This window comes from Vespa velutina, chromosome 6, assembly GCF_912470025.1.
Source record: "Vespa velutina chromosome 6, iVesVel2.1, whole genome shotgun sequence".
In the NCBI taxonomy this organism is placed as follows: Eukaryota; Metazoa; Arthropoda; class Insecta; order Hymenoptera; family Vespidae; genus Vespa; species Vespa velutina.
The window spans coordinates 9,402,778-9,426,464 of record NC_062193.1 but is presented as its reverse complement, the minus strand read 5'-3'; the positions used below and the strand labels follow the sequence as shown (position 1 = coordinate 9,426,464).

The 23,687-nt window shown below is 27.7% G+C and overlaps 4 protein-coding genes across 15 annotated transcripts; 3 read left to right on the top strand and 1 right to left on the bottom strand.

The window, feature by feature from the left end:
- Positions 1-130: 130 nt before the first annotated feature.
- On the top strand, positions 131-11,291 carry LOC124949982 (dynactin subunit 1). Of its 7 annotated transcripts, XM_047495974.1 has the most exons (20): positions 131-416; positions 638-795; positions 1,311-1,343; positions 1,678-1,737; positions 2,395-2,539; positions 3,758-3,820; positions 5,364-5,501; positions 5,577-5,714; positions 5,804-6,043; positions 6,167-6,424; positions 6,544-6,660; positions 6,771-7,014; positions 7,104-7,386; positions 7,462-7,886; positions 7,974-8,204; positions 8,302-8,590; positions 8,681-8,876; positions 8,954-9,331; positions 9,419-9,580; positions 9,695-11,291. In XM_047495974.1, exons 1-20 carry the CDS (start codon positions 249-251, stop codon positions 9,908-9,910), a joined length of 3,942 nt encoding a protein of 1,313 aa, XP_047351930.1. In that variant the 5' UTR covers positions 131-248; the 3' UTR covers positions 9,911-11,291. The 7 variants fall into 7 exon arrangements, with proteins under 7 accessions (XP_047351930.1, XP_047351931.1, XP_047351935.1 ...); XM_047495975.1 differs by lacking the exon at positions 1,311-1,343; XM_047495979.1 differs by lacking the exon at positions 1,678-1,737 and having other exon boundaries at positions 132-416; positions 2,419-2,539.
- LOC124949988 (casein kinase I-like) lies at positions 10,489-17,643 on the bottom strand. Of its 3 annotated transcripts, none has more exons than XR_007101237.1 (7): positions 17,061-17,642; positions 13,912-14,021; positions 13,567-13,789; positions 13,111-13,404; positions 12,733-13,021; positions 11,289-12,648; positions 10,489-11,163 (listed from the first exon to the last, which is right to left on the bottom strand). XR_007101237.1 is itself a non-coding variant. In XM_047495997.1 (7 exons), exons 2-7 carry the CDS (start codon positions 17,190-17,192, stop codon positions 12,638-12,640), a joined length of 1,059 nt encoding a protein of 352 aa, XP_047351953.1. In that variant the 5' UTR covers positions 17,193-17,258; positions 17,350-17,643; the 3' UTR covers positions 10,489-12,637. The 3 variants fall into 3 exon arrangements, 2 of the variants coding, with proteins under 2 accessions (XP_047351953.1, XP_047351951.1); XM_047495997.1 differs by having other exon boundaries at positions 10,489-12,648; positions 17,061-17,258; positions 17,350-17,643; XM_047495995.1 differs by having other exon boundaries at positions 10,489-12,648.
- Positions 17,644-18,434: 791 nt separating this feature from the next.
- LOC124949989 (ATP synthase subunit b, mitochondrial) lies at positions 18,435-20,207 on the top strand. Its single transcript, XM_047495998.1, has 4 exons — positions 18,435-18,596; positions 18,959-19,111; positions 19,252-19,604; positions 19,829-20,207. Exons 1-4 carry the CDS (start codon positions 18,569-18,571, stop codon positions 20,003-20,005), a joined length of 711 nt encoding a protein of 236 aa, XP_047351954.1. The 5' UTR covers positions 18,435-18,568; the 3' UTR covers positions 20,006-20,207.
- Positions 20,208-20,709: 502 nt separating this feature from the next.
- Positions 20,710-23,652, top strand: LOC124949987 (golgin-84). Of its 4 annotated transcripts, none has more exons than XM_047495993.1 (8): positions 20,710-20,851; positions 21,000-21,144; positions 21,267-21,643; positions 21,730-22,117; positions 22,267-22,471; positions 22,534-22,773; positions 22,844-23,077; positions 23,169-23,652. In XM_047495993.1, the coding sequence occupies exons 2-8, from the start codon at positions 21,047-21,049 to the stop codon at positions 23,226-23,228; spliced, it is 1,602 nt and encodes a 533-aa protein (XP_047351949.1). In that variant the 5' UTR covers positions 20,710-20,851; positions 21,000-21,046; the 3' UTR covers positions 23,229-23,652. The 4 variants fall into 4 exon arrangements, with proteins under 4 accessions (XP_047351949.1, XP_047351948.1, XP_047351947.1 ...); XM_047495992.1 differs by having other exon boundaries at positions 20,711-20,851; positions 20,995-21,144; XM_047495994.1 differs by having other exon boundaries at positions 20,730-20,851; positions 21,029-21,144.
- The last annotated feature ends 35 nt before the right edge of the window (positions 23,653-23,687 follow it).

The window sequence follows — 23,687 nt, the reverse complement described above, 5'->3', positions numbered from 1 at the left end:
AAACTGGTTAGGCAACGAGCTTTAATATAGTGAAAAACGAGCAATATATTCGATTGCGACGCCATCTAAAAGTATATAAATGAGAAAATCTAGTGTTTAGAAATTTAATCTAGTTCCTTAATATAAAACTAATCGTGGAAACAGGATCTGACAGTTTGACAGTCTAATAGTGGTAGACGTAATTGGATCAGATCAAAAATAGTAGGTGATTGATAATAAAGCATTGGTTTTACAAATTTTAAATAAATATGTCATACAAAGTCGGTCAACGTGTCGAAATATCTGGTAAAGATTGTCAAGGTGTAATTGCTTATATTGGTTATCCTACATTTGCATCTGGAAAATGGATTGGTGTAATACTTGATGAACCAAAAGGAAAAAATAATGGCACTGTCAAAGGACAGCAATATTTCAAGGTTTCTATTACTTATTCTTTCATTTATATATCATCTTAATCCATAAAAAATCAATTTTCTTTTATTAGATTTATACAAAAATATTAATGATAAGGATAATTTATATTATAACCATTTTTAGTCCATACGTATAATAATAATAATAATAATAATATTGCTAATATAATGTTCTTTTTACTATTATTATTATATCTTACTATTTTATATTGGTATTGTGATAGTGTCCAGATAATCATGGAATGTTTGTACGACAAGGACAAATCATACTGTTGGATGAATCTGGTAATAGAACAGATCTTGCCAGTCCATCTTCAGCAGGTAGTAGTGCTACAACACCTGATGAAGGAAGTGCAGTCAGAGCTAGAAGTCGTCTTAATAGGTTTGCTCTTTTATACTTTTATCATCTATCAATACGATTTAAATATTATATATATATATATGCAAAAACTTCATTTTATGTTTTATATTTTTCTGTATAAATCAAATAACTTTTGTCTAAAATATTTTATTTTATTTATGAAGATAAAACAATCACCAAAAATTTCATCAATCACACAGAAATTCATTATTTGGGTATCCTATATTGTATATTATCTCGAATTAATTTTTGATATGATAGGAATTTATGAAAGTTTTTAAAATATGCGTATTTGCACATGTTAGCATATGTATAATATAATTCCCTAAGTAGTGATAGAAACCATTATTTGTTTATAAAATGTCTTTTAAATATATATAAATTTACGTAATGAAATTAGTAGATGTTACAATTATTCATGGTATAATATAAGAGCACACTTTTTATTCTTGAATATTGTTATATTCTTTAATCAATAAATTCTTAATTTATTTCTATGTAATGAGGATAAAGCTTTGTTCTTTTTTCTATGCTAGCATGAGTATGCGTCGAAGGAATGAACCTACAGCGTAAGTTTACATCCCCACATTAAAATAAATATCATTATCATATATTCTAATTCTTAATTTAAGATGTTAAATCTATAGATGTTAGATCTATAGAATACTTTAAAAGTTACATATTATACAGAGTTCATATATATTTTACTATTATAGATATAAAATTTGTTAAATGTATATATATGTATATAGAATCTTATACTATTAAGTTATATGATGCTAAAATATTTAATTTCATTCCAAGTATATTACTATCTGTAAAAAAGTTTATACCAACTATAATAATAATTACCTTTTTGGACATATTAATGTAACATTGAAATGTATATGCTGCTCACAAAAGAGTACGGAGAAAAACATCTCCAGCACAGATTAACCGACAACAGAGTGACAGACTTTCGGGGTAAGGAACTGTGTAAAATGAAGTGTTTCAATTATTGTTTTTAATATATCCATTAGTTAATATAGTTTAATATATTGTATCAATGTAAAATATAAAGCACACATGGTCTTTTAAAATAAATTATGAAATATTTTGTAAATAAATAATTATATAACTAAATAAATAAATAACTAGAAGCATTAAAATTCTGAATAATAAGTTAAAGAGACAATGTGTGCATTATTATTCATCTAGAGCATGAAATTCATTACCTTTATTCTTATGTAAATTTGAATATTATTGCCTGAAAATTTTCTATTTATTTCTTTTAATATTATGTGGATATGATAATTTTATTATATTTTATTTTTTGCATTTGTGTTCATTGTTAAACACATTATTAATTTAAGTAATCATCAGACTTTTTATGATATATTGTTAAAATATATAAAGATTGCAGATAAATGAATTAATATATAGAGTAATAGAATAAAAGTTTCTATATCTTTTTATTTATATCAATATTTGTTTAATGTATTTTTAGCTATATTCACTATTAATCTAAATTATAATTATTTTTCTTGATTGTTGAATTAGATTTTTATATTTGAGATTATAAGTGAATAGTTAATATATTGATCTTTTTGTATATACTGCAAATATTATTGTTTGTTATAGTTCTCGATTATCTTTGGTTGGCAGTAAAACACAGTTCAATACCTTATGCACTGAAAATGTGCCGGGATCTCTGCATGAACGTAAAGATGGTGGTGAAACACTAATACCAGCTCCCACAACAACTAAACGAGCATCATTCATTGAGGTAACAAAAATTATCAATGGTATAAAATATATATAGCTTAGAGTGTCTAAAGTAAAATATGCTTTATATATAAAAAATAATTCATTTAATATATTTAATTAGGCAGAGGTGGGAAATCTTTCCAATACATGTCTTTTTAATTATAATATATTTAGTTGCAAATTTTTTCAAGCTTGATTCAAAATCTTCAAATGTGTTTGTACATTGTTATAAGTACAGTGACAGATGTGTAGCAGTGAGAGTAAAGAGAAAGTATTATTATTTTAATTAATAATTGTCTAATCAGGGGCATTTACATTTAACACAAAATTATTATTAAACGTATTATTAAATATTTTAAAATAATATATTCTATTCAAAATATATCAAATTTGACCAGTTTGAAAGTAACATATACCAATTAATATCTTCCACAACTTAGGTGCTGATTTATAAAAAAAATCACAGAAAGAGAGAGAAAGAGAGGGAGGGAGAGAGATAGAGAGAGAGAGAGAGAGAAAGATGATATTTAAATATATTATATTTATTATTTTTTTTGCATAAAATTTTGCAACTACATTATCTTCCTGTACTCACAAGTCACTGTTACATAACTTATTATCACACAGTACATCCAAATTCATTTCTAGCACAAACTACTACACACTATTTCGATATTCTTGAATTTTTTTATAAACACTCTGCATTGTTATGGTATTAAAAAATTTCAGTATATTATATAATACAAATAATATATTTATATATATTTTATGTCTATTTAATACTTTTAACTACATTAAAAGTAGCTCATTCTAAATACCATATATATTTTATATAGATTTATCAACGATCATAAATTTATTTGCCGATTTTTAACTAATAATTCACTGGATAGTAGGTTCCCCGCCACTGCGATAAGAAATGAAAGTTTTAATAAATAATACGAAATATCTGGTCAAATAACTTTACATCCCAATAATAAATAAATTTACATTTGAAATTTTGTGTTTCTAAATTAGTTTTATATTAATCATAACTATAGTCTACATATTTTACCCTGTGATTCAACAATAATAAAATAAGTATAGATTTCCATGCATGTGCTTTCATATGGTCAGAGAATTTGAACTTCAAATGGTCTAACATTGAAGCATTTTGACAACTATATATCACGAGGACAAGTTAAAGGATTCTGCTGGCACAGAATTATTCATGTGGGAATGCACATACGTGTTTCAGAAGTCCCCTAGCACGAGCTCACCTTCCGGCAAAAAGCCAAAGGCCCAAGATGATCACAATAATGTAATTAATACTAATTAATTGTAATGTCTCAGTACTTAACACATCACCTTTCTGCCCCTGTACTTTCTCATACTAGCTGTATGTCAACAATTTTCATAATCATAACACATGACCATAACAATTTTATTATTGCACTTTAATGGATTTTCTTGTATTTACAGATTATAATATTAATTTAATTTAATTCTTTTTCATACTCATCATTTTCTTTTAATTCGCTTAGTTGATTGTGTTTTACGATGGTTCGATGGTTTACAGTAAATATACACAAGGATGGGGTATTTATATAATCAAATAGTTTTTTAAATCTTATCATAACAAGTTATGTTTCTAATCTAATCAAAATAATAATATTATTAATAAAATAATCATAATGATAATGATGATAACGATGATGGTAATGACGATTATGACGATGACAATGATGATGGTAATGATGATGATGATGATGATGATGATGATGATGATGATGATGATGATGATGATGATGATGATGATGATGATGATGATGATGATGACGATGATGATAATGATGATGATAATGACAAAAATAGTGGTAATAATGTCAAACATTATTGTTAAAATTCATCGAACATCAAAGAGATACAGAGGTGTAATTTTGCTTGACCAGTTACTTTTTTAAATATAGTCATAGAATTAGATACTTAAAATAATGAAGCATATAATATTTTATAAATTAGTAAAAAAGTTAGATATAATAGCTAATATTATACTTTATGAAAGAATAGCAAGCCTGTAATATGTCATTAAAACCAATTCTACAGACTGTTCCAAAAGTCATTATCCTGTTAGAAGATGGTACTATGAGTTATAAAACGAAATAAATAAACTGATGACTTTAGGTACACCCTGTATTGGAATCAGAATATTTATTAGAATTGATAGAACATTTCTTTAGCCCTGATGTGCCTAAAGACCTATTATTAGAGCGTTTTTATATTTTATAACTTATATGGGAATAAAAAGCAAGAATAATGATTAATTTAATGGGCATTAGGCATAACTGGGTTATGTCTTGTTGGTGTCTATTATCATAACTAATCTCATTAATCGTTTCAAAAAGAAACTAATTCTACTGATTGCATTTGTAAAAACATATCGTTAAACACAAGAGTTCACATATTTGCATCTTAAATCTATAGAATCATTTATCATTTTATTATCATACCTGTTTCACTTTATTTTCTTGTTTTTAATAAACAAAAAATAATAAAGAATTAATAAGTCTTATGCAAGAAAGAATAACCAGATATGAGATGCAGATATTGACCATAGAAATATTGATCTTTCATTTAGAGTTTAGTGGGTGTTTTTTTCTATTAACACAATATTCTAAAATACCTCATCACTTATACTTGCACTATTTACAAGTTACCTTGAATAATTGTATGTTGTGCTGTTACTCAATCCTAAATGATCTGAAAATACTTTCTAAATAATATTAGATTTTTAATGTGATAATAAAAAAGACACCCAAATATAAACAGAACATTCATTTGAACTTCTTTCTTTTATAATTTAGACAGGCTTTGTTGAAACTCTGAAACCACAATTTGTTCCTGGCCAAGTAATGGCTGGTTCAGCTGCAACCTCTAATTTAGTGGAGGAAAAATTAACACATTTACAACTTATGCAAGAAAATGAGAATTTAAAGGCTCAGGTATATTATATTTATTTTAACAACATATATTTCTCTATATATTCTCTTTCTAAAATATTGCATTTAATTCTTTAGGTACGTGATTTGAATGAAAAAGTAGAAACATTAAGAGTGAAGCGGATACAGGATAAAGAAAAAATGAAAGATTTTGAAAAAACCAAACTTCAACTTGAACAACTTCTTGAATTTAAAGTGAAAGTTATGGAAAGCCAAGTACGTAATAGACAAATCAAGAATTAAATATAAATCTATATTTTTTATACAATTTATTTATGCAATTGGATTATATTCTTTGTTTCAAGGCCAGTCTTCAAAGAGATCTTCAGCGAGCAAAACAAGAAGCTAGAGAGGCACAAGCAGCCAGAGAACAATACCAAGATGAAATGGCGGATCTTGCAGAAACGGTCGAAATGGCAACGTTAGATAAGGAAATGGCAGAAGAAAAAGCTGAAACACTTCAAATAGAATTGGAACAATTGAAAGAAAAACTAGAAGAACAAACACTTGATTTGGAAATTCTTCGTAATGAAATGTCAGAAAGGGTATTAAAAAATTTTCATTTTCTATAAATTTAATAATGAATAGAAGAAATATAGGAAATATATAATATAGCTTTTGTTAATATTATAAATAGATAAGATTTAGAAACCTCTTGTAAATTCTAGGCATCAGGAGGAGGAGGAGGATCAACTACAAGTGTATCAAGTTATGAGGTAAAACAGTTAGAACAACAGAATAGTAGATTACGTGAAACACTGGTAAGAATGCGTGATCTCTCAGCACATGAGAAACATGAATTTCAAAAGCTTCAAAAAGATTTGGATCAAAAGAAATCAGAGATCTTGGAATTAGGACGTACTAAAGAAAAATTGTCTGCGCGTGTTGAAGAAATGGAACATCAGATAGCAGACTTGCAAGAGCAAGTATGTATAATTCTCATAATATTCAGAATTGAAGATAAACATATGTATTATTTTCATTGTTTTACAATAGTATGAATACTAAAACATAATAATTATTAATCAATAATATGTCTATATAGGTTGATGCAGCATTAGGTGCTGAAGAAATGGTAGAAGTATTAGGTGAAAAGAAAATGGCTTTAGAACAAAAAGTTACAGAACTTGAAGAAGCTGTCGCAGATTTGGAAGCTTTACAGGTAGTATTTTCAAAATATTTTTATGAATATATATATATATATATATTATTGTAAACAATAAGATAAAAATTATTAAATAAAGTAAACAAATTTATTTAAATTTTTGTAAGGATATGTCTGATCAACTTGCTGAATCTTCCAAAGAGTTAGAATTAGAATTAAGAGAGGAATTGGATCTTGCTCTTGGATCAGCTCGTGATGCTCATCGACATCGTGATGCAGCTTTAGAAACATTAGCAGATCGTGAACTCACTATAACAAAGTTTCGAGAGCTTACGTATCAATTACAAGAGCAATGTTTGCAATTGCAACAACGAGTACAGACGACAGAATCTACTAAATCTATTACGCGAGGTTGATTTATGTTTAATATTATTTGATGTTACTTAAAAATGAACATAAGGTATATTAGATTAAAAAAATTTTTGTCGACCACATTTTAGGTGCAGAACAGCAGCTAGCCGAAATATTAGATTTCCAAAAAACTTTTGCAGAAACTCGAGCGCAAACCAAAGCGGTCGACCTCGAAATACGACGATTAGATGCTGAAGAAGCTCAAAGTCATGTGCGTTACTTACTTTCATTCATGTCTCCTGCATTTTTAGCACGCGGTGGGGATCACGATGCAATCTTAACTCTTTTACTTATCCCACGGATGATACGTAAAACAGAGATACTGATTTCACAAGTTAGAGATAAATACAATACGACTGATAAAATTGACAGGTGAGAATATCGGTTAATACAATATTGATTTATTATTCATTATTATTGAAACCATTATTATTATATTTTTGATAGAGTAAGCATAGTAAAAGGTCATTCTGTGGAACAATATGCTTTTCGTTCACGTCTTTGTGCGTGCATGTATGCATTACAAACTACTCTCGGATGTTTCGAATCTGCCCTAAATGTTTGCAATCCAGAAGCACTACTTAAAGTAGGAGCTGCATTCCCGGAAATGGTAGCGCAAGAAAAATCAGTGGATTCGTTAATTGAATTAGCCAAAAGAGACCAGCTAGATGAAAATCTTTCGGTGGATGCCGTTGAAAAATGTTGCGAGTATTTCTCTACAATGTTTTCGATATTATTTGGAGGAAGTGCATCTATTAATCAAGCTCGCCTAATCGTTAATGGAACTAGAAGTTTAGGTAGTGCTTGTGATGCCATTGCAACTGATGCTGCAGCTATAAAAGTTCTCATTCAAGGAGATACTGGCGATATAGGTTTGTTGAAGAAAACAAAAAACAAAGATTTATAAACATTATATATGTTGTTTTATTTTGATTCATAAACAAGCTTTCTTCCCATAGGACTTCTTTGTCAATATGCTGAAACAACTTGTGAAGTAATACAGCAGCACTTAAAGTCAGCTAGAAGACGTGTTCCTCGAGATCATACCGGAAGCTTAATAAGCGCAAACCTAGGATTAGATGAAGATTATAGCAATCAATTATTTGTATGTTATCAAGCTTCTGTAAAAATTATGAAAACATTACAAATTTTACTAAAAAGTGCATTGCAAGCTATTGTTGCAAATGGAGGTGAGTATTCTATAAAAAATGACAACATAAATATATTATATAAAAACACAATATAAAGGCAATTGATAAATGATCTAATGATTAAATATTTTATTAGATTTAGATACAGGTCTTGCAGCCGATAAATTAAAAGATATAGCTGCTATAGCTAGTGAGAAAGTCTATGATACTGAAGATATAGGGCCAGTGGCAACAATAAAATCTAGTTTAACAATTATGCAACAATTTGCAGCTAATTTAGCACAAAAAATGACAGAATGTGAAAATGATTTAGCAATGACAGGGCCTATTTCACATCAACAAGAAACAAATGAAACAATAGCACCAATAATCTTAATGGCTCAAATAGCAAGAAAGGAAGCAGAAGAGACCAAAATACTTAGCAGGTAACACATTGTTATAAAAAAAAAGCTAGACCATAATAGAAAACAAAATTATGTAATAAAAATGAATTACTTCAATTTCTGAATTATTAGAAAACTCGAAGCACGAGATAGCGATATACGTGAAGCAAGAATAGCATTAAGAGAGAAACAAGAAGAATTATCCGAAATGACTTTGAGAAAAGAATTAGCGGAGAAGAAATTTACAACGCAACAGCATGAACACGAATTAAATGTTGAAAAATTAACAAGAAAGTTAGAAGAAGCTCAAAATCAACTTAAACGGAAGGTATACTTGTCCGTAATTATTTTTATTTACTAAAATTTTTAAACATTGTTAAAGAATAAATATACTCTTTATGCTAGGAGAAAGAATTCGAAGAAACAATGGATCATCTTCAAACAGATATTGATAGTTTGGAGACCGAAAGAGGACAATTAAAAGAAAAATTAAAATCATTTGGAAAAAAGACGATGATATCAACATCTGGGGGAGATATTTCAGTAGGAAATTCCTCGTTTATAGCTGCAGGCATTCAAACTGCAAGTGATAAATTGTTGATGCAAGAAGTAACATTACTCAAAGAAGCTCTAAATAATGAGCATCTGCAAAAAAGGAAATTATTGTCTGATTCATTACGTATAAAACTGGAAAATTTAAAACCGTTGACATGTATGAAAAATCCGGAAACTACAGATGCAAATATCAATGAATTAGAAAAGAAAACCAATAATCTTCTAAAAGTAAGTGTAAACTTAACTCTTTTAAATATTATTTTGTCTACATGAAAAGAAAGGATCGAATTTATTGACTTTGAAATTATTTTTCAGGATATCCATAATGTAATAACGTTCCCCACCGTACCTGACTTGACACGTAATAAAGCGTCTTCAACAAAAACGCCAGTACTCGAAAAATCAAAACCTATATATCAATTATTACAACGACAAATATTGATTAAACAATACAAAGAAAAGGCTGATAGATTGGCAGTAAGTTATCTTTATTTGCCTTTTCTTTGCATGATTAATGATTATTAATATTAGCAGAAATACTGTATATCTACAATATATAACTTTTATTTATTAATAAAATGGTTTTATCAGGGGGAAATACGTGAGGAAGCGGTTAAACGTAATGTTGGAGGAAGAGCAGAAGCTCATTTTGCTGTATTTCCAAATCGAGAAATGACAACAGCAATGCAAGAAAATCAGATACTTGCAGCGCAGATAAGTATTCCCTATAGTGGTCCAGAAAAAACACATACTATAGTTGTAGGAAAAAATGAACTTCGACAAGTTCACACTCTTTTATGTTATTAAATTTGTAAATTATTTGTTTTGTTCTTCTAGAGAATTGAGTATATTAATGTGATATGTTTCAGGAGTATTTTAAAAAAGTTTTTTTTTTCTTTCTTTCTTTCTTTCTTTTTTTTTTTTTTTTTTTTTTTTTTTTTTATAACATTACAAACAATTTTGTATTATTCTAACGGATACTTTAATTTATTTTTATAAGAATAGAATTTACGTATTGTAACTTTCATTTCATATCGTGTGTGAATAAAGCTGTGATCAGATTTAGTAATTCGTCATAATTAAGATTACAAGTTGTCTTAGTATTGACATATTATAAAATGCTGAGATTTACGATAAATTATTGTATTCATCATTATAATTTTAAATTCATTCTTATAATTGTATTATTTTGAAATTTCTATATGAAAAATATTATCCCATATAAGGCAAGCAAATGTAGCCATAATTTTTCTTTGTATCTTAAATATATAAAATAAATTATATACAAAAAAGCAAGAAAAAATAAAAAGGGCAATGTCCAATTCTAAAAAGTAAAAGGAATTCGATGTTTTCCTTTGAAATTAAAGATAAAATCAAACAATAAATATAATACAATGTTTCAGTATTTATTTATAGAGGTAAAAGGAGCAGTAATGTTAATGTATTTCCTCATTGTTATGCATTAAAGTATATCTTAGTTAATGTTACTGTCACAATTTCATTGCATACACACACGCACAAATATGTATATACACCAGAGACATTAATAAGTGCATATATCATTATTTATTTATTAACTTACACATTCGCACATTCGTTTTCTTGTTTTATAACCATACACACTATTCATTTCATTTATACCTCCCACTAATGATTAATCATACACATTTAGTTCTTTCAGTAATAATTATGCACATTCTCACTTAATAATGATTAATGTTTTTCTTGGTAGAATTTCCCACTTGTAATGGAACAATATAATCTATATATGTAACTAACGTTGTTTTCGCATCGCGAGTCACGATAATATTAGCTATTTTTTTATATTTTCTTCCACCTCAAAGACACGATAACACGGGTATCAATGATGGTATATGATTACAATTTTGTCAAAGGCAATCGTCAGGATATATATGTAAAAATTAAATCATAATATTTGACATATAATATAAGGTCATATAGACAAAACAAAACAAAAAAAGAATAATAAATAAATATTTCGAAATTTATTATTATCTGTAAATATCGCGACATTTTAGTAAGATCCAGAATTCTTATTTCTGAAATAAAGAATAATAGAAGCGTGATAACGACCTTTTAAAGATTATAATAACCCATTTTATATTGTAGAATTTCGTATCAGGCGATTTTATGAAAACTGAAAAAAACCGAAATATGAACTCACCAATGATAACGATCAATTCGAAGATAGACTATTTCATCAATAGTAAAGTATAGTTATACAATGCAAAAGCTCATGTTATAATAATAAACATAAACTACATTTGCATAGCTTCATCCATGTAAAACTATGCAAAAAAGTAATCATCTTATTCTTCTTCTTTGCCTAGAAAAAAATATTAAATTGATAATATGATTACAAACATAATGTCCTTAATTTTATCCACGCAGACTAATAATTAAATCTGCAACAAGTCTACAACAAATAACAGTTTTTTTCTTTTTCTTTTTTTTTTTTCTTTTTTTTTTCTTTTTTTTTTTTACAGTAATACCGTTATATATCACTGTTGTTGTCGGTCAAATACGCCGATGATAGAAAGAAAGAGAGCAAACGATAAAAATTGTTGAAAAAGTTAATATCCTTTTGTTTTGCCTCTAATTGAAATCGTATAGCATATCTCAAGAAAATATGCAACTATTGTTGTCTTAACATTAATGTATTTTAGTACAATTCTATTGACATATTATTTGAGGTAAGAAAAATATTAACATTTCTCGCAAAAGCCCACTCACACTATATTCGTATTACATATTGGGAACAAAAAAAAAATATAGGAAGCAATTTCTGTACTTATTTGTCAGTACACAAAGTAATGCTTTTGTGATTTTGCAAAATAAATTTTCGGCCATTTTTGTATTTGTTTTCTATTTATAGAGTAAATACAAAATTTTTATTACGATTTACTCTAGCGATCGTTTAAGTGTGGTCTCATAAGAATAAGATATTCTCTCCTTCTTTCCTTGAAAAGTACGCAATGGATTCTCATATATGTGCACTTTCTAACAAAATCTTCGGGTAATCAATATCTTTATTTTAATGATAATCAATGATAAACCAGATATCAAAATAATGGGACAAGCCATGTTTAGTCAATTTTGCATTGATGCTTAACTCAAAGAGAGAGAGATGGTTCGATTGAAACTCTAAGTACTTAACCCTTTGATAGCATGTTTGTTTGTTTTCTTTTTTACATTTTCTATGTGAAGGCAATCAAATAATGAAGGAAAAATGAATAAATAAAATCAACTTGATGATACATGCATAATACCAACAAGTCTAAAAGGGTTAAATCACTGTAATGTTTTGTTGTTTTTCCATCCATAATCGTGCAATCTATATATTTCACCACTGTTATAAACTCCGAAGTTCCATCGCGGTCATTCGTTTTCTCTCTTTGGACTTAGAGAGCCGCTTGATTTAACTCTTCGGACAAAAATTTAGATCAAGTTGTGCACCTTGATTGAGATACCTCTGATCATAATTGGGGTTGATGATAGTAAAATTCCACAGCTTTAACGTGCTCCTATGATAATTCGTTCAGTGATTGCATAATCGTTATATATCGTCGTATTTAAAAGTGAATTAAAACGTTAACATTGATTGATACCTGTTTGAGCGTTAGTTTTAGCAGGTGGCTGAATCGCAGATTGTACTTGTGCTTGAATGCCTTCAAGAACTCGACCGTGTGTACCTCCAGATGTTCCGCCATTGACATTGAGGCTGGAGGTTGCTACTTTCTGCTTTAACATTGTCCAGTCAAATGTATAGTCGTATTGATGATTTAACGTACGGAAAAGTATACGGAAAAGTTGACGTAGATACATATAATCTGGGCTCTCTTCGAAGCGTAATCCTCGTGTATAATTTAGATACATTGCAAATTCGGCAGCAAATCCCTATTAGTTAAAAATCAATTTAGCTGTACTTTTTAATCGTACGAAAAAAAAAAAAGGATATTTTCTCATCAATAAAATCCAAAACCTGCCTTGCATAAAACTTCTACAGGCGTGGACATTTTCTTTTCACTGATTTTTTCGTACTTCTGTTTTTTAGTTGCAGCTTTGAGACCTTGCCAAGGCAATGATCCTCGATTAAAGTACATAAGTACATATCCAAGTGATTCCATATCATCTCGACGACTTTGTTCAATGCCTAAATGAGCGTTGATAGATGCATACCTTGCTGTGCCTGTTAAATTTTTATCTTCTCGATAGACTATATGCATTCTCGACTGGCTATCTCTATATTTTTTGGCTAGTCCAAAATCTATGAGAAATAGCTGAAATAGATTTTACAAAAAGCTCTCATATTTTTTATTCGACTTGTCCGGAATAAAATACTTCAAATAAAAAAAAAAAAAATATATATATATATATACTTTATTTTTTCACCTATCTACTAAAATCTATCAAAGTGTCCACATGATTTGAGAATATGTTACCTTATTACAATGACGCCCGATGCCCATTAAAAAATTATCCGGCTTTATGTCTCTGTGAATAAAGTGTTTACAATGGACAAATTCGATTCTGCCAATCATCTGGTCCGCCAACATTAAAACTGTTTTAATTGTAAACCTTCGCGAACAAAAAGTAAAAAGATCTTCAAGGGATGGTCCCAAGAGATCCATAACAAGGACATTGTATTCGCGTTCGGTTCCATACCTATTGATCAAAAGAAACTTTTTCTCGTATTTATTTTATCAATCTTATCGATCCATCAAACCTTTTAAATTTGCGATACATTAAGTTTATTTAATGACAATATATAAATGTAATTCTCTTACCAACGTATATGCGGTATTCCTATGCCACCATGCAATATTTTGTATAATTTGGACTCATATAGCAATTGTGGATGGCGGGCACGCACGTTCTCCAATTTGACTGCAACTTCCTAGAAAAGAAAAAAGAAAAAAAACAAGAAAAAACAAAATAAAGAAAACAAAAATACAATTTCTAAAAAATGTGTAAAATATTGAAGATCTAACAAAATAGCGACTAAATATGTTATTTTCTCGTAATTAATCGTAATGTACTCCGCAGTTACCTTTTTTAATTACCTAAATATTGTACAATGTTATGAAGTGCAACACGTCGTTATAGAATTCTTCTTTATACTTTTGTATTTTTATAATTGTTTAAACTAAAATTGACAATGTATAACTAATAAGAAATAATAACCATTCAATTTTAAAAATAAAAAGGCCAATATTATATTAAGATATCATATTTAATTATTCAATTAGCTTTTAGTTTTCAACTTCGTATAGAAGGAACATTTAAAGGAACAATTTTTTATTCGGACTGCAAGAAACTTAAACAAATACATTGTGTCCTAATATAACTCTCGTTACTGTAAATATCACTAAAAAGAGAAACGATAATAGCGAAAGATTAATTTAACGTGGTGTGAAATTTTTCTTTCCTAAATCTGTATCATAGTTTTCTAATTAATACTAAAATTACTACTGAAAGTTGAAAGTGAAAATAAATAATAGTTTTGAAGGTAAAAATATTATAAAATCTTGCACTTCCGAATAAGTTTGTTTCACATTTCAAATTAGTTCTTTTTCTGAGAAAAAACAATCGTAACTTAAGAAAGAAGCATCTAATATGTCCAAATCTATATTTACGAACTACTTTTACCATGAAAGAATATTTTGCTTTCTTTGTCCACCGAAGATATTTGACTCGACGATTCGTCGAATAGTAATCTAAGTAGGAATCGCTACCAAATTTTACGTATCTTAATAGTTTATATAAAATATAATGATAATATAAGAGAGAAATTAATGAATAAATGTACATTAAACATTAGTGTTTTAACATTGAAGAGCAGAGCGCGCGCGCGCGAGTGTGTATCATTGAGTTATACATATGATTACTTTTTTTTTTTTTTTAATGATTTCAATTTTTCAAAAAAATCTCTTTTTCCAACTTTATTATCTTTTTGATTTATTTTGTATGACAAATTAACACTTCCTACGAATAGGTTAAATCAATCGAAAAAATATAATTCTACGAATCCATTCTAATTGTTATACGATAACTAGTCTTATAATTTTTTGGTTTAGTTTTTAAAAAGAAATAAGTATATCTCTATCATTAGCTTAATCATCTTTTTTTGTATTGTTTGAAAATATTTATTTTTATGTCTATTAAAAATATTACAACGTAAAATTAACTTCTATAACGTATCTATTCGTAACATTAAATTTATACGAATTTCGTTAAAACTTAATATATGTAGATTCAATTATAACACCAAGTAAAAATATAATACCAAAATAAATATCGCCAAAAGAAAAGATTAACGGACGTTTCGAATAAGATATAAAAATACAAGTTATCCATAGTTTAAATTAATTACATCCTATTAAAATAGAACAGATATTATGAAACATCGAAAAAATACGTATCTATATATTTCATTCATGATTAATTCTTCTTTGAATTAACTCCTCATCACCGTTTATTGAAAACATATGTATGTAAGTAAAATAATTATTGTTTTCGATTGTTCTACTTATTTATTGTAATTTTTTGTTTTTCATTCATTATTTTTTTTTTTTTTTTTTTTTTTTTCTTTTTTTTTTACTTTCACTATTTTATCAATGCTGTAAATATTATACAATGTTGTCATGATTACCTAACCTCTGATCTTGAAATCGTATTTCTTTTTACGAAACAAGTCAATGGCTCGACATATATTATTCTATATAACTATTAAAACTATATAAAACGACTATTTAAAAAAAACTTTCATTCATAAAACATTGGTAGACTTTGTGGTTTATAACTTTTAAGACCTTAAGAACGTTTGAGAGAGTTAATAACATTTATGGTCACTATTTGATTATATCAGACAAAAATTGCACATAACATATCAATGCTTGTCGAATTTTTATTGTTTGTAATAAGATACCTTAATACTTAGATTAATAAATATAGCATGTATAAATTAATGACATATTTTTGTCAAAGAAAAAATTTAGAACTTCATCAAATTAATAAAAAATAGATACTTTGCATCTACGAGAGTTTTTAAATTATTAAACAATCAATAAAATTATATACAAAGCAAATAAAATACTTCTGGAGATAATAAACTACTTGTAACTATGTTTCTCCTGAAACTATAAAGAATATATTAATATATTTAATGATAAAAACAAAACAACTTATTTATCAAAAAAAAATTCAATTGAAGATGTATTATCGATAATCTTTTAACAGTATATTTGAAATTTTCTTGATAGAATTAAGTATCGATAAAATAATAGTTTAAAGCTAAATATATTTTTAAATGATTATAGATTTGATTTATCATTACAAACTACTTCAATATTTGGTATGATTTATAGAATTTAATTATTATTTTTGAAATACTATCTCAGTATACTCCATTCTTCTTGCTTTTAGTACATTATATAAATTGCAATTTTTTGTGTCATATGTACACATAAATTTTAAGATACTCTATAAGATCATTTGCATATTACACAATTTCAAAATGACATTTCATTGTCCAAAAAAGTAATTCACAAAATATTAAGGTTATGATAAATATTTTACAGATATATGTATACACTATTCTATTAGATCAATCTCATTAATCTATTTTATCTTTTTTTTTATTTAACTAGAGATATGAGAGTTGATCGGACATTACTGAACAATCACAAAAAACCGATGATGTCGACATAACTTATCGACAAATTTGATCATCTACATTATGAAATTTAAAGAAAAGAAAAAAAAATGAAAAAAAAAAAAAAGGATAAAGCAAAAAAATAAGAACGATATCGAAAGTAAGAAAAAATAAGAAAGTATTAGCGAATAAAATAATAAAAAAGGAAAAAGAAAAAAGAAATAAAGTAAAGGAATAATGTATGCGATGACAGATCGTCACAAATTAAATGGTCTTTCTTACCTCGCCATTAGCGATGTTGATACCAAGATAAATATCGCCAAAGGAACCCGAACCGATTTTCCTTAACAACCGATACTTGCCAGCCACAATAAAATCGCTCTTTCCCATTACCAGCGTCACCGCCGACGCCATGTCACCCGTGGCTTCTTTACGCCTCTTTAGTTCGACGACGCTTTCCTGTTCTCCCTGCGCACGGTCCTAGCAAAAGGGAAAAGTAGCAGGCAGTCTCACTCGATCCTAAACTACCGTTGGAATATCTCTTTTCTTAGATCAGAGCTTTTTAGCTTACGCCTGAAGATATCTAGTGACGTCTTGACGATTTCAATGTGCCACGAAGGCGTTTAGGATACGAAATTTCCTTTATTCCGTGGTGAACGTCGGAATATAGTAGGAAAAATCACTGCTGGTACGACGTACCCCACCAGCCCGTCGACATTTTCCCTTTCGCTTAAACCTAGAAGCAGCACGAAGTAACTGTGAACCGATGTTGCGGGGATACGATGCGTCACGAACAAGGAGAGTAAGAAAGAAAGAGAGAGAAACAGTGAATGTATGAGAGGAAAAGAGGGATAGAGGAGAGTTAGAGAGGGAGGGGGGAGCAAGGAGAGAAAGCGCTGCTCAAGACAGTTGCTTCTTTCCTGTAACATCGATAATTATATGTAATACGCTTCTTTACGATTCTTCCCAAAATTAAGAACTGTAATAATAGATAAAAATTCGACAGAGTACCTGAACGTCTTTTTAATGACGTTGTTTAAATTTGATTACGTGAAGTAGTTAGCTTGAATACGCAGTTGCAAACTGCCCATCAGGAGCGTATCTACAGTTCGTCAAATACAAATTTTTATCGCACATCTTCGGAAATTTTATATTTAATTCATATTTTTTACATTTCTTCTTTATACATTTTATTATATTATTACTCTTGCAATGGAACAAAATTCAGGCCATTATAATTATAATTTATTGTAAACATAATACAATGATGTATGTGTGTTGCAAAGAAACTTACCAATTGAAATAATTCTTAAATAAATTTCTAAACGATCGTGTGTGTGTATTTATATGATTAGTATAATGTATATTACTAGATTAAAAGTATATATATATATATATATATATATATATATATATATGCATATATATATATTAGACTTGTTATGACTTTTATGCATTTTAATAAATATATTTAATTTTAATATTCTCATTCAAACTTACATAAAATAATAATTGATACATACTTTTTTTGAACACGTTAGAGACCATTATCTAACAAAATTCTTTCATCTGATTCCATCGTTCAAAAATTGAAGTAACCAATGAACGAGCAGATATATACCAATAAATTAGCAACTAACTATTACTTACTGCCTGTTATCGCTTGGGTTAAAGAGGTTAGTCTCGGATGGTTTCGGGCAGTCTCGTACAATTTCGGGAAATCTCGGATTGTTCGAGGTTTCATACTACGAAGACCCGTGGAAGTGACGACAGAAGAGAGTAGTTCCAAAATGTTGTCGAGACTTGCCCTTCGTAATGGTAATTGATATTTATATTTAAGATGAAATTATAGCTTTTCAAAATACAACAATAATAAACTCATTTTTGATATTAGTGCGATACATTATATCGTATCTATTACCATAATTTGAATATGTAGTTACCGTTTATTTCATTTCTATTATATAATAATGTATTTTTCAATTTTTTCGATATTTAAATAAATTAAGTTTAAATTAATCTAATCGATTTAAATTAATATTAGGTATATTTTTTAAACCTCTATTAATAAGCCTAGAGATGGACTCATTTGTGATAGTATAGCACAAAATAATAGATTATTGATTGATATCTGTTTTGCGATAAAATTCTATAAAAGTGATATATTTTAATGTGTTTAGCTCAAATATTACCAGTAGCTATTCGTGGTGTACAGGCGGTTGCAATGTCGAATGGCCCTCGACCTACACGTCTAGTAGATCCACCTCCTGTCAGATTTGGATTTATTCCTGATGAATGGTTTACTTTCTTTTATTCAAAAACTGGAGTAACAGGTATTCTATAACAAATAGTAACTTTTAACTGTATTTCTTTACTGATAATAATAGCCGTTATATATTTTTTATTTTAATTATAATTAATTGAATATATATATATAAACAATTATTTTTTACATAAAATTTTCTACTTTTAGGACCTTATATGTTTGCTACTAGTGTAGCAACATATTTAATTTCCAAAGAAATATATGTCTTGGAACATGAATTTTATAATGCTATTTCATTTGTGATTATATGGATAATTTTGGTTAAAAAATTGGGGCCTCCTCTATCTAAATATCTGGAAAAAGAACAAAATGCTGAAATTGAAGAATGGGAAGACAATAGAAAACAACAAATTGACTTTGCTAATGAACAGATAAAAAATATAAATGAAGCAGTATGGAGAGCCGAAGGGCAAAGCCTCTTTATAGAAGCCAAGAAAGAGAATATAAAAGTACAATTGGAGGCTGTATATAGGGAGCGCCTTGCTCAAGTTTATAATGATGTATATCATTTTTATTTTTGTCATATATTATAAAAATATATTTAAATGTAGTTCATACATTATTATTTCATAAGATATAAAGGGAACACTTCATACATATACATATATATATATATATATATATATATATATATATATATATATACACATACACGCCCTAATTATATATTATTTTTGTTATATTTATTTTTACTTATAAATATATATTAATTTTGTGTTTTTAGGTAAAGAATCGTTTAGACTACAACGCTCAAATACAGATAATAGAACGAAGAATAGCTCAAAAACATATGGTACAGTGGATTATAAACAACGTATTAAAAGCAATTACACCAGAACAAGAAAAAGCAACTCTTCAACAGTGCATTAAAGATCTTGAAGCACTTGCTTCAAAAGCATAAGGGATTATTATAAATATTATAAATATGAATAAAATCCATTATGTCTGTAAGAATGAATAGAAAGATTAGTATGAGTCATTCTAAAATAGACAATGAGCATATTACAAATGTATAAAAAACAATGTCTTTATTAATTAAACAGCATAATTATTAAATTTTGATGAGCTAATAAAATCTCCAATACAGTTTGATGACTCCTCTATTTGTTGAAATTTCTCTTTCCATATGTCATGTTATTTCATTTCTTTTATTCTACTTGTTTATATAACCATAACACTTTTATTCATCGTTATTTTTAAAATTTATTTTTTTATTCATTTTTTTCAAATATAAATTGTAAAACGAAAAATTATGACGAGTAGAAGTGTTTCCAACGAATATTTACTGAAAAAAGGTCAGATTTCCAATGAAATAAAATTCAAGATCTGAAATAATTATAGCTCTAAAAATTGTTAAAACATAGCAAAGATTTTTTTATTAAAATAAAATAAAATATCATATATACATAAAAACAAAAATATCGATTTCAATAATACCTTTTAGAATTGTATAATCAAATAAAAGTGCTTATTTTAGTTTGGTCCAATCAGAATAATAGATATTAATTTTTCTTAATCCTCCAATCCTCTTTTAATGAGCCGTCCCATATTTTCATAGACACAATCATTCTATACATGAGTATAAGCTTTATGGTTGTACTTCTAAGGATGATTGCATTCACCTGCGGTATATCGGAAATGTAGATGAAACCAGCTTTAACCCTGAACGAGTTGCGAGCATTTGCGAGTATGTATTTTGGTACTTTTCGGTACTAATCTGTAGTCGTCATCAGTTGCAATATTTGCGGTAAGAAACGAATGCAGTCTTAGTTTATCAACTTGTTTATTTTTCAAATCACTTTTTTAATGCAAGTATTAAAGTAATGAATTAAAATAAAAAATTGGAAATTAAAGATTTGTTCATAAAATTGTAAAAAGTATTTTTATTAGTAAAGAATTATAGTAAAAACGTCATAGCACATAGGTGTGTGTATGTGTCCAAATGGCTTGGCTGTCAGATATTACAGATAAAGTAGAAGATCTATTGAATAAGATAGATAAAAATAGTGCAACTGTCTTGAACAGTGATTATTGGAAGCGGTAAATATTAATGTTATTTTTGTAATAAAGTGTTGTATATTTAGACCTAAGAAATTAGTTATTAATTTTATGCAGTACCAAGAGTTTTTTGTGTAAAATTTACTTATTTACGCTTATTTCAGCTACGATAATAGTATTATTACAAAATCTTCCTTGGAAACTCCAAAACAGTTTACACACGAAGAAAATCTTCTGGAGTATCTGAATACATCATCAAAAAGTGTGACAAAAACTGCAGTAGAATCTGGACTGTCATCGCCAATACCTTCGTTATTAATGGAACGATCTACAGATAATATAGATTCCATATTGCAATTATCGATTCAGAATAATGAACCAAATCAAGAAAGTTCATGTACTACTATAAATACAATTGATGGTGAAAATTATAGTTTTGAAAATGATCTACAGATTAGAAATATACATTTAAGAAATCAAATACATAGATATCAAGATAATGCTTTTGATTCACAAATGATACAAAGGGGAACAGATGATGGTAATTATATTTAATTCTTAATTATAATTTCAAGTTTGTTGAAAAAAATTGTTAAAACTCATTTTCTTTCTTTAATTTATATCTAGATCATGCTGTGGAAGTAGTCGAGCCAAAATATTCATATGATTCAAAATTACAATCATTAGATACAGATGAATTAATGATTTCACCTGATTCTTTATTAAAATCTTCATCTGAAACTTTAACAGATCATCAAAAACAAATTGTAGTGTTAAATAATAAATTGCAGTCCTTAAGAACTACAAACATGCAAATGTTAAAACAGATGACAGATTTACAAACTGTTCTTAGTAGAAGTAGATTAGAATTACTTTCCACTAGATCCGAATTAGAACAACATAAAGCAAGAGCTTTTAGAATATTACAAGACAAAGAAAAGTTAATAGCAGAGTTAAGGCGTAATGAATTCACAGGCATAGATGATGCTACACTTGTAGAATTAAAACAATTGAGGTAATAATTATAAAACTATATTATTAAATAATTAATTGATCAAAATTAATTAAGCAATCTTATAACAAATATTAAATATATTAAATCTTAAAATAAAAATTGTTATATACATAATATATAAATAAATAAATATATACATTATATTATAGGCAAGAACGTGATCTCCTCAGAGAAGAAAATCAACAAACTCATGAACAATTAAGAACAGTACGTGATGAATTAAACAATACTGATCTTAATTTAGAAAAGATGAGGCAAAGATATAATGAAATAAATTTAAAATCTCAAGAAAGTCTTGCAAGTGAAAGACAAAGAAGACAAGATGCAGAAGAAATTGCAAGATTACACTCAGAGGTAATATATAATATATGATTGCAGATTTTTTAATTAACAAGAATAAGAATCATTTATTTTAGGAGATAAGGTCACTAAAAGATGAAATCATTCGTCAACAAAATAATTATACTATACAAATACAAAAACAAGATACAGAAATATCTAGACTCCGTTTGCAGTTATCTGCAACATCCACACCAAATAGTGAAGTAGAATCTAGATTAGCCGCTCTTACTCAAACTTTAGTTCATAAGCAACAAGCTCTAGAGAACATAACTACAGAACGTAATGCGTTGCGTCTTCAGTTTGAAAAGTTAGAGGTAAATATAATAGAATATACAATTTTATTTATTAATCAATTTAAATTATAATAATATATTTTGTTATTAGCACGAGTTTAGAACTATTATGGGAAATTCCAATAGAAATGTAGCATACAACAATACAAACGATAATGATGATGTAAAAACTCAAGTTCCTGTGTTTTTAATGGAAACACCATTTGATACCGGTGTCACCAGACGAGTGAAGAGAGCTTATTCTTCGTTGGATGCTATTAGTATTCGTACAGGGGTCTTTTTGAGACGATATCCACTTGCAAGAATTTTGGTACTAATTTATATGGTGAGTATATAGCAAATTTTATTCTAATCAATTAAAATCCTATTATTGCTTATTGTGTAAATATCTATTAATTACTTTTTACATTTTTTAGGCATTACTTCAATTCTGGGTTCTTGTAGTACTCTTTTCGCAATCGCCAGAAGCACATTGATATAAATTAACAATAGATAACTGGAAAACGTTGTTATTTTTATATAGATATTAAGCAAAGAAATTAATCATTTATCATAATAGAATTATTTTAGTATGTTATACTTTGATATAAATTATTTAATTATCATAAATTAAAATGTATGTAATTCTTTTCATTTTCTTCTTATTTGAGAAGGTATAGTTTAAATAGATGGACCATCGTCTTGAAATTTTTAACAAAGATCAATCATCACTTAAAGATCTATTAAAAATTTTGACTTGTCTTGACTTCTAATTCCAAAATGATAAACGTTTCAAATATTGTGTTGTCAAATAAAAAATTATAGAAATCGGGAGATTCTATTTAAAGATAGAATGTCCAAAATCTGATAAACCTTATTAAGTAAGTGACGATAGAAGAATAAAAATATAATGCACACGAATATACCCATTGATTTTATGCTGTTTATGTCAATGC

Excerpts from the sequence above, each read along its gene's own strand:
- LOC124949989 (XM_047495998.1), top strand. The coding sequence starts at position 18,569 with ATGTTGTCGAGACTTGCCCTTCGTAATG. Across the intron at positions 18,597-18,958 it reads GAGACTTGCCCTTCGTAATG|CTCAAATATTACCAGTAGCT; the intron begins GTAATTGATATT and ends TAATGTGTTTAG. Across the intron at positions 19,112-19,251 it reads TTCAAAAACTGGAGTAACAG|GACCTTATATGTTTGCTACT; the intron begins GTATTCTATAAC and ends TTCTACTTTTAG.
- LOC124949988 (XM_047495997.1), bottom strand. The coding sequence starts at position 17,192 with ATGGCGTCGGCGGTGACGCTGGTAATGGGAAAGAGCGATTTTATTGTG. Across the intron at positions 14,022-17,060 it reads TCAACATCGCTAATGGCGAG|GAAGTTGCAGTCAAATTGGA; the intron begins GTAAGAAAGACC and ends TTTCTTTTCTAG. Across the intron at positions 13,022-13,110 it reads CTGTAGAAGTTTTATGCAAG|GGATTTGCTGCCGAATTTGC; the intron begins GCAGGTTTTGGA and ends TTTAACTAATAG.
- LOC124949982 (XM_047495974.1), top strand. The coding sequence starts at position 249 with ATGTCATACAAAGTCGGTCAACGTGTCGAAATATCTGGTAAAGATTGT. Across the intron at positions 6,661-6,770 it reads CAGATTTGGAAGCTTTACAG|GATATGTCTGATCAACTTGC; the intron begins GTAGTATTTTCA and ends AATTTTTGTAAG. Across the intron at positions 7,887-7,973 it reads AGGAGATACTGGCGATATAG|GACTTCTTTGTCAATATGCT; the intron begins GTTTGTTGAAGA and ends TTCTTCCCATAG.
- LOC124949987 (XM_047495993.1), top strand. The coding sequence starts at position 21,047 with ATGGCTTGGCTGTCAGATATTACAGATAAAGTAGAAGATCTATTGAAT. Across the intron at positions 21,145-21,266 it reads AACAGTGATTATTGGAAGCG|CTACGATAATAGTATTATTA; the intron begins GTAAATATTAAT and ends CGCTTATTTCAG. Across the intron at positions 22,774-22,843 it reads TTCAGTTTGAAAAGTTAGAG|CACGAGTTTAGAACTATTAT; the intron begins GTAAATATAATA and ends TTTTGTTATTAG.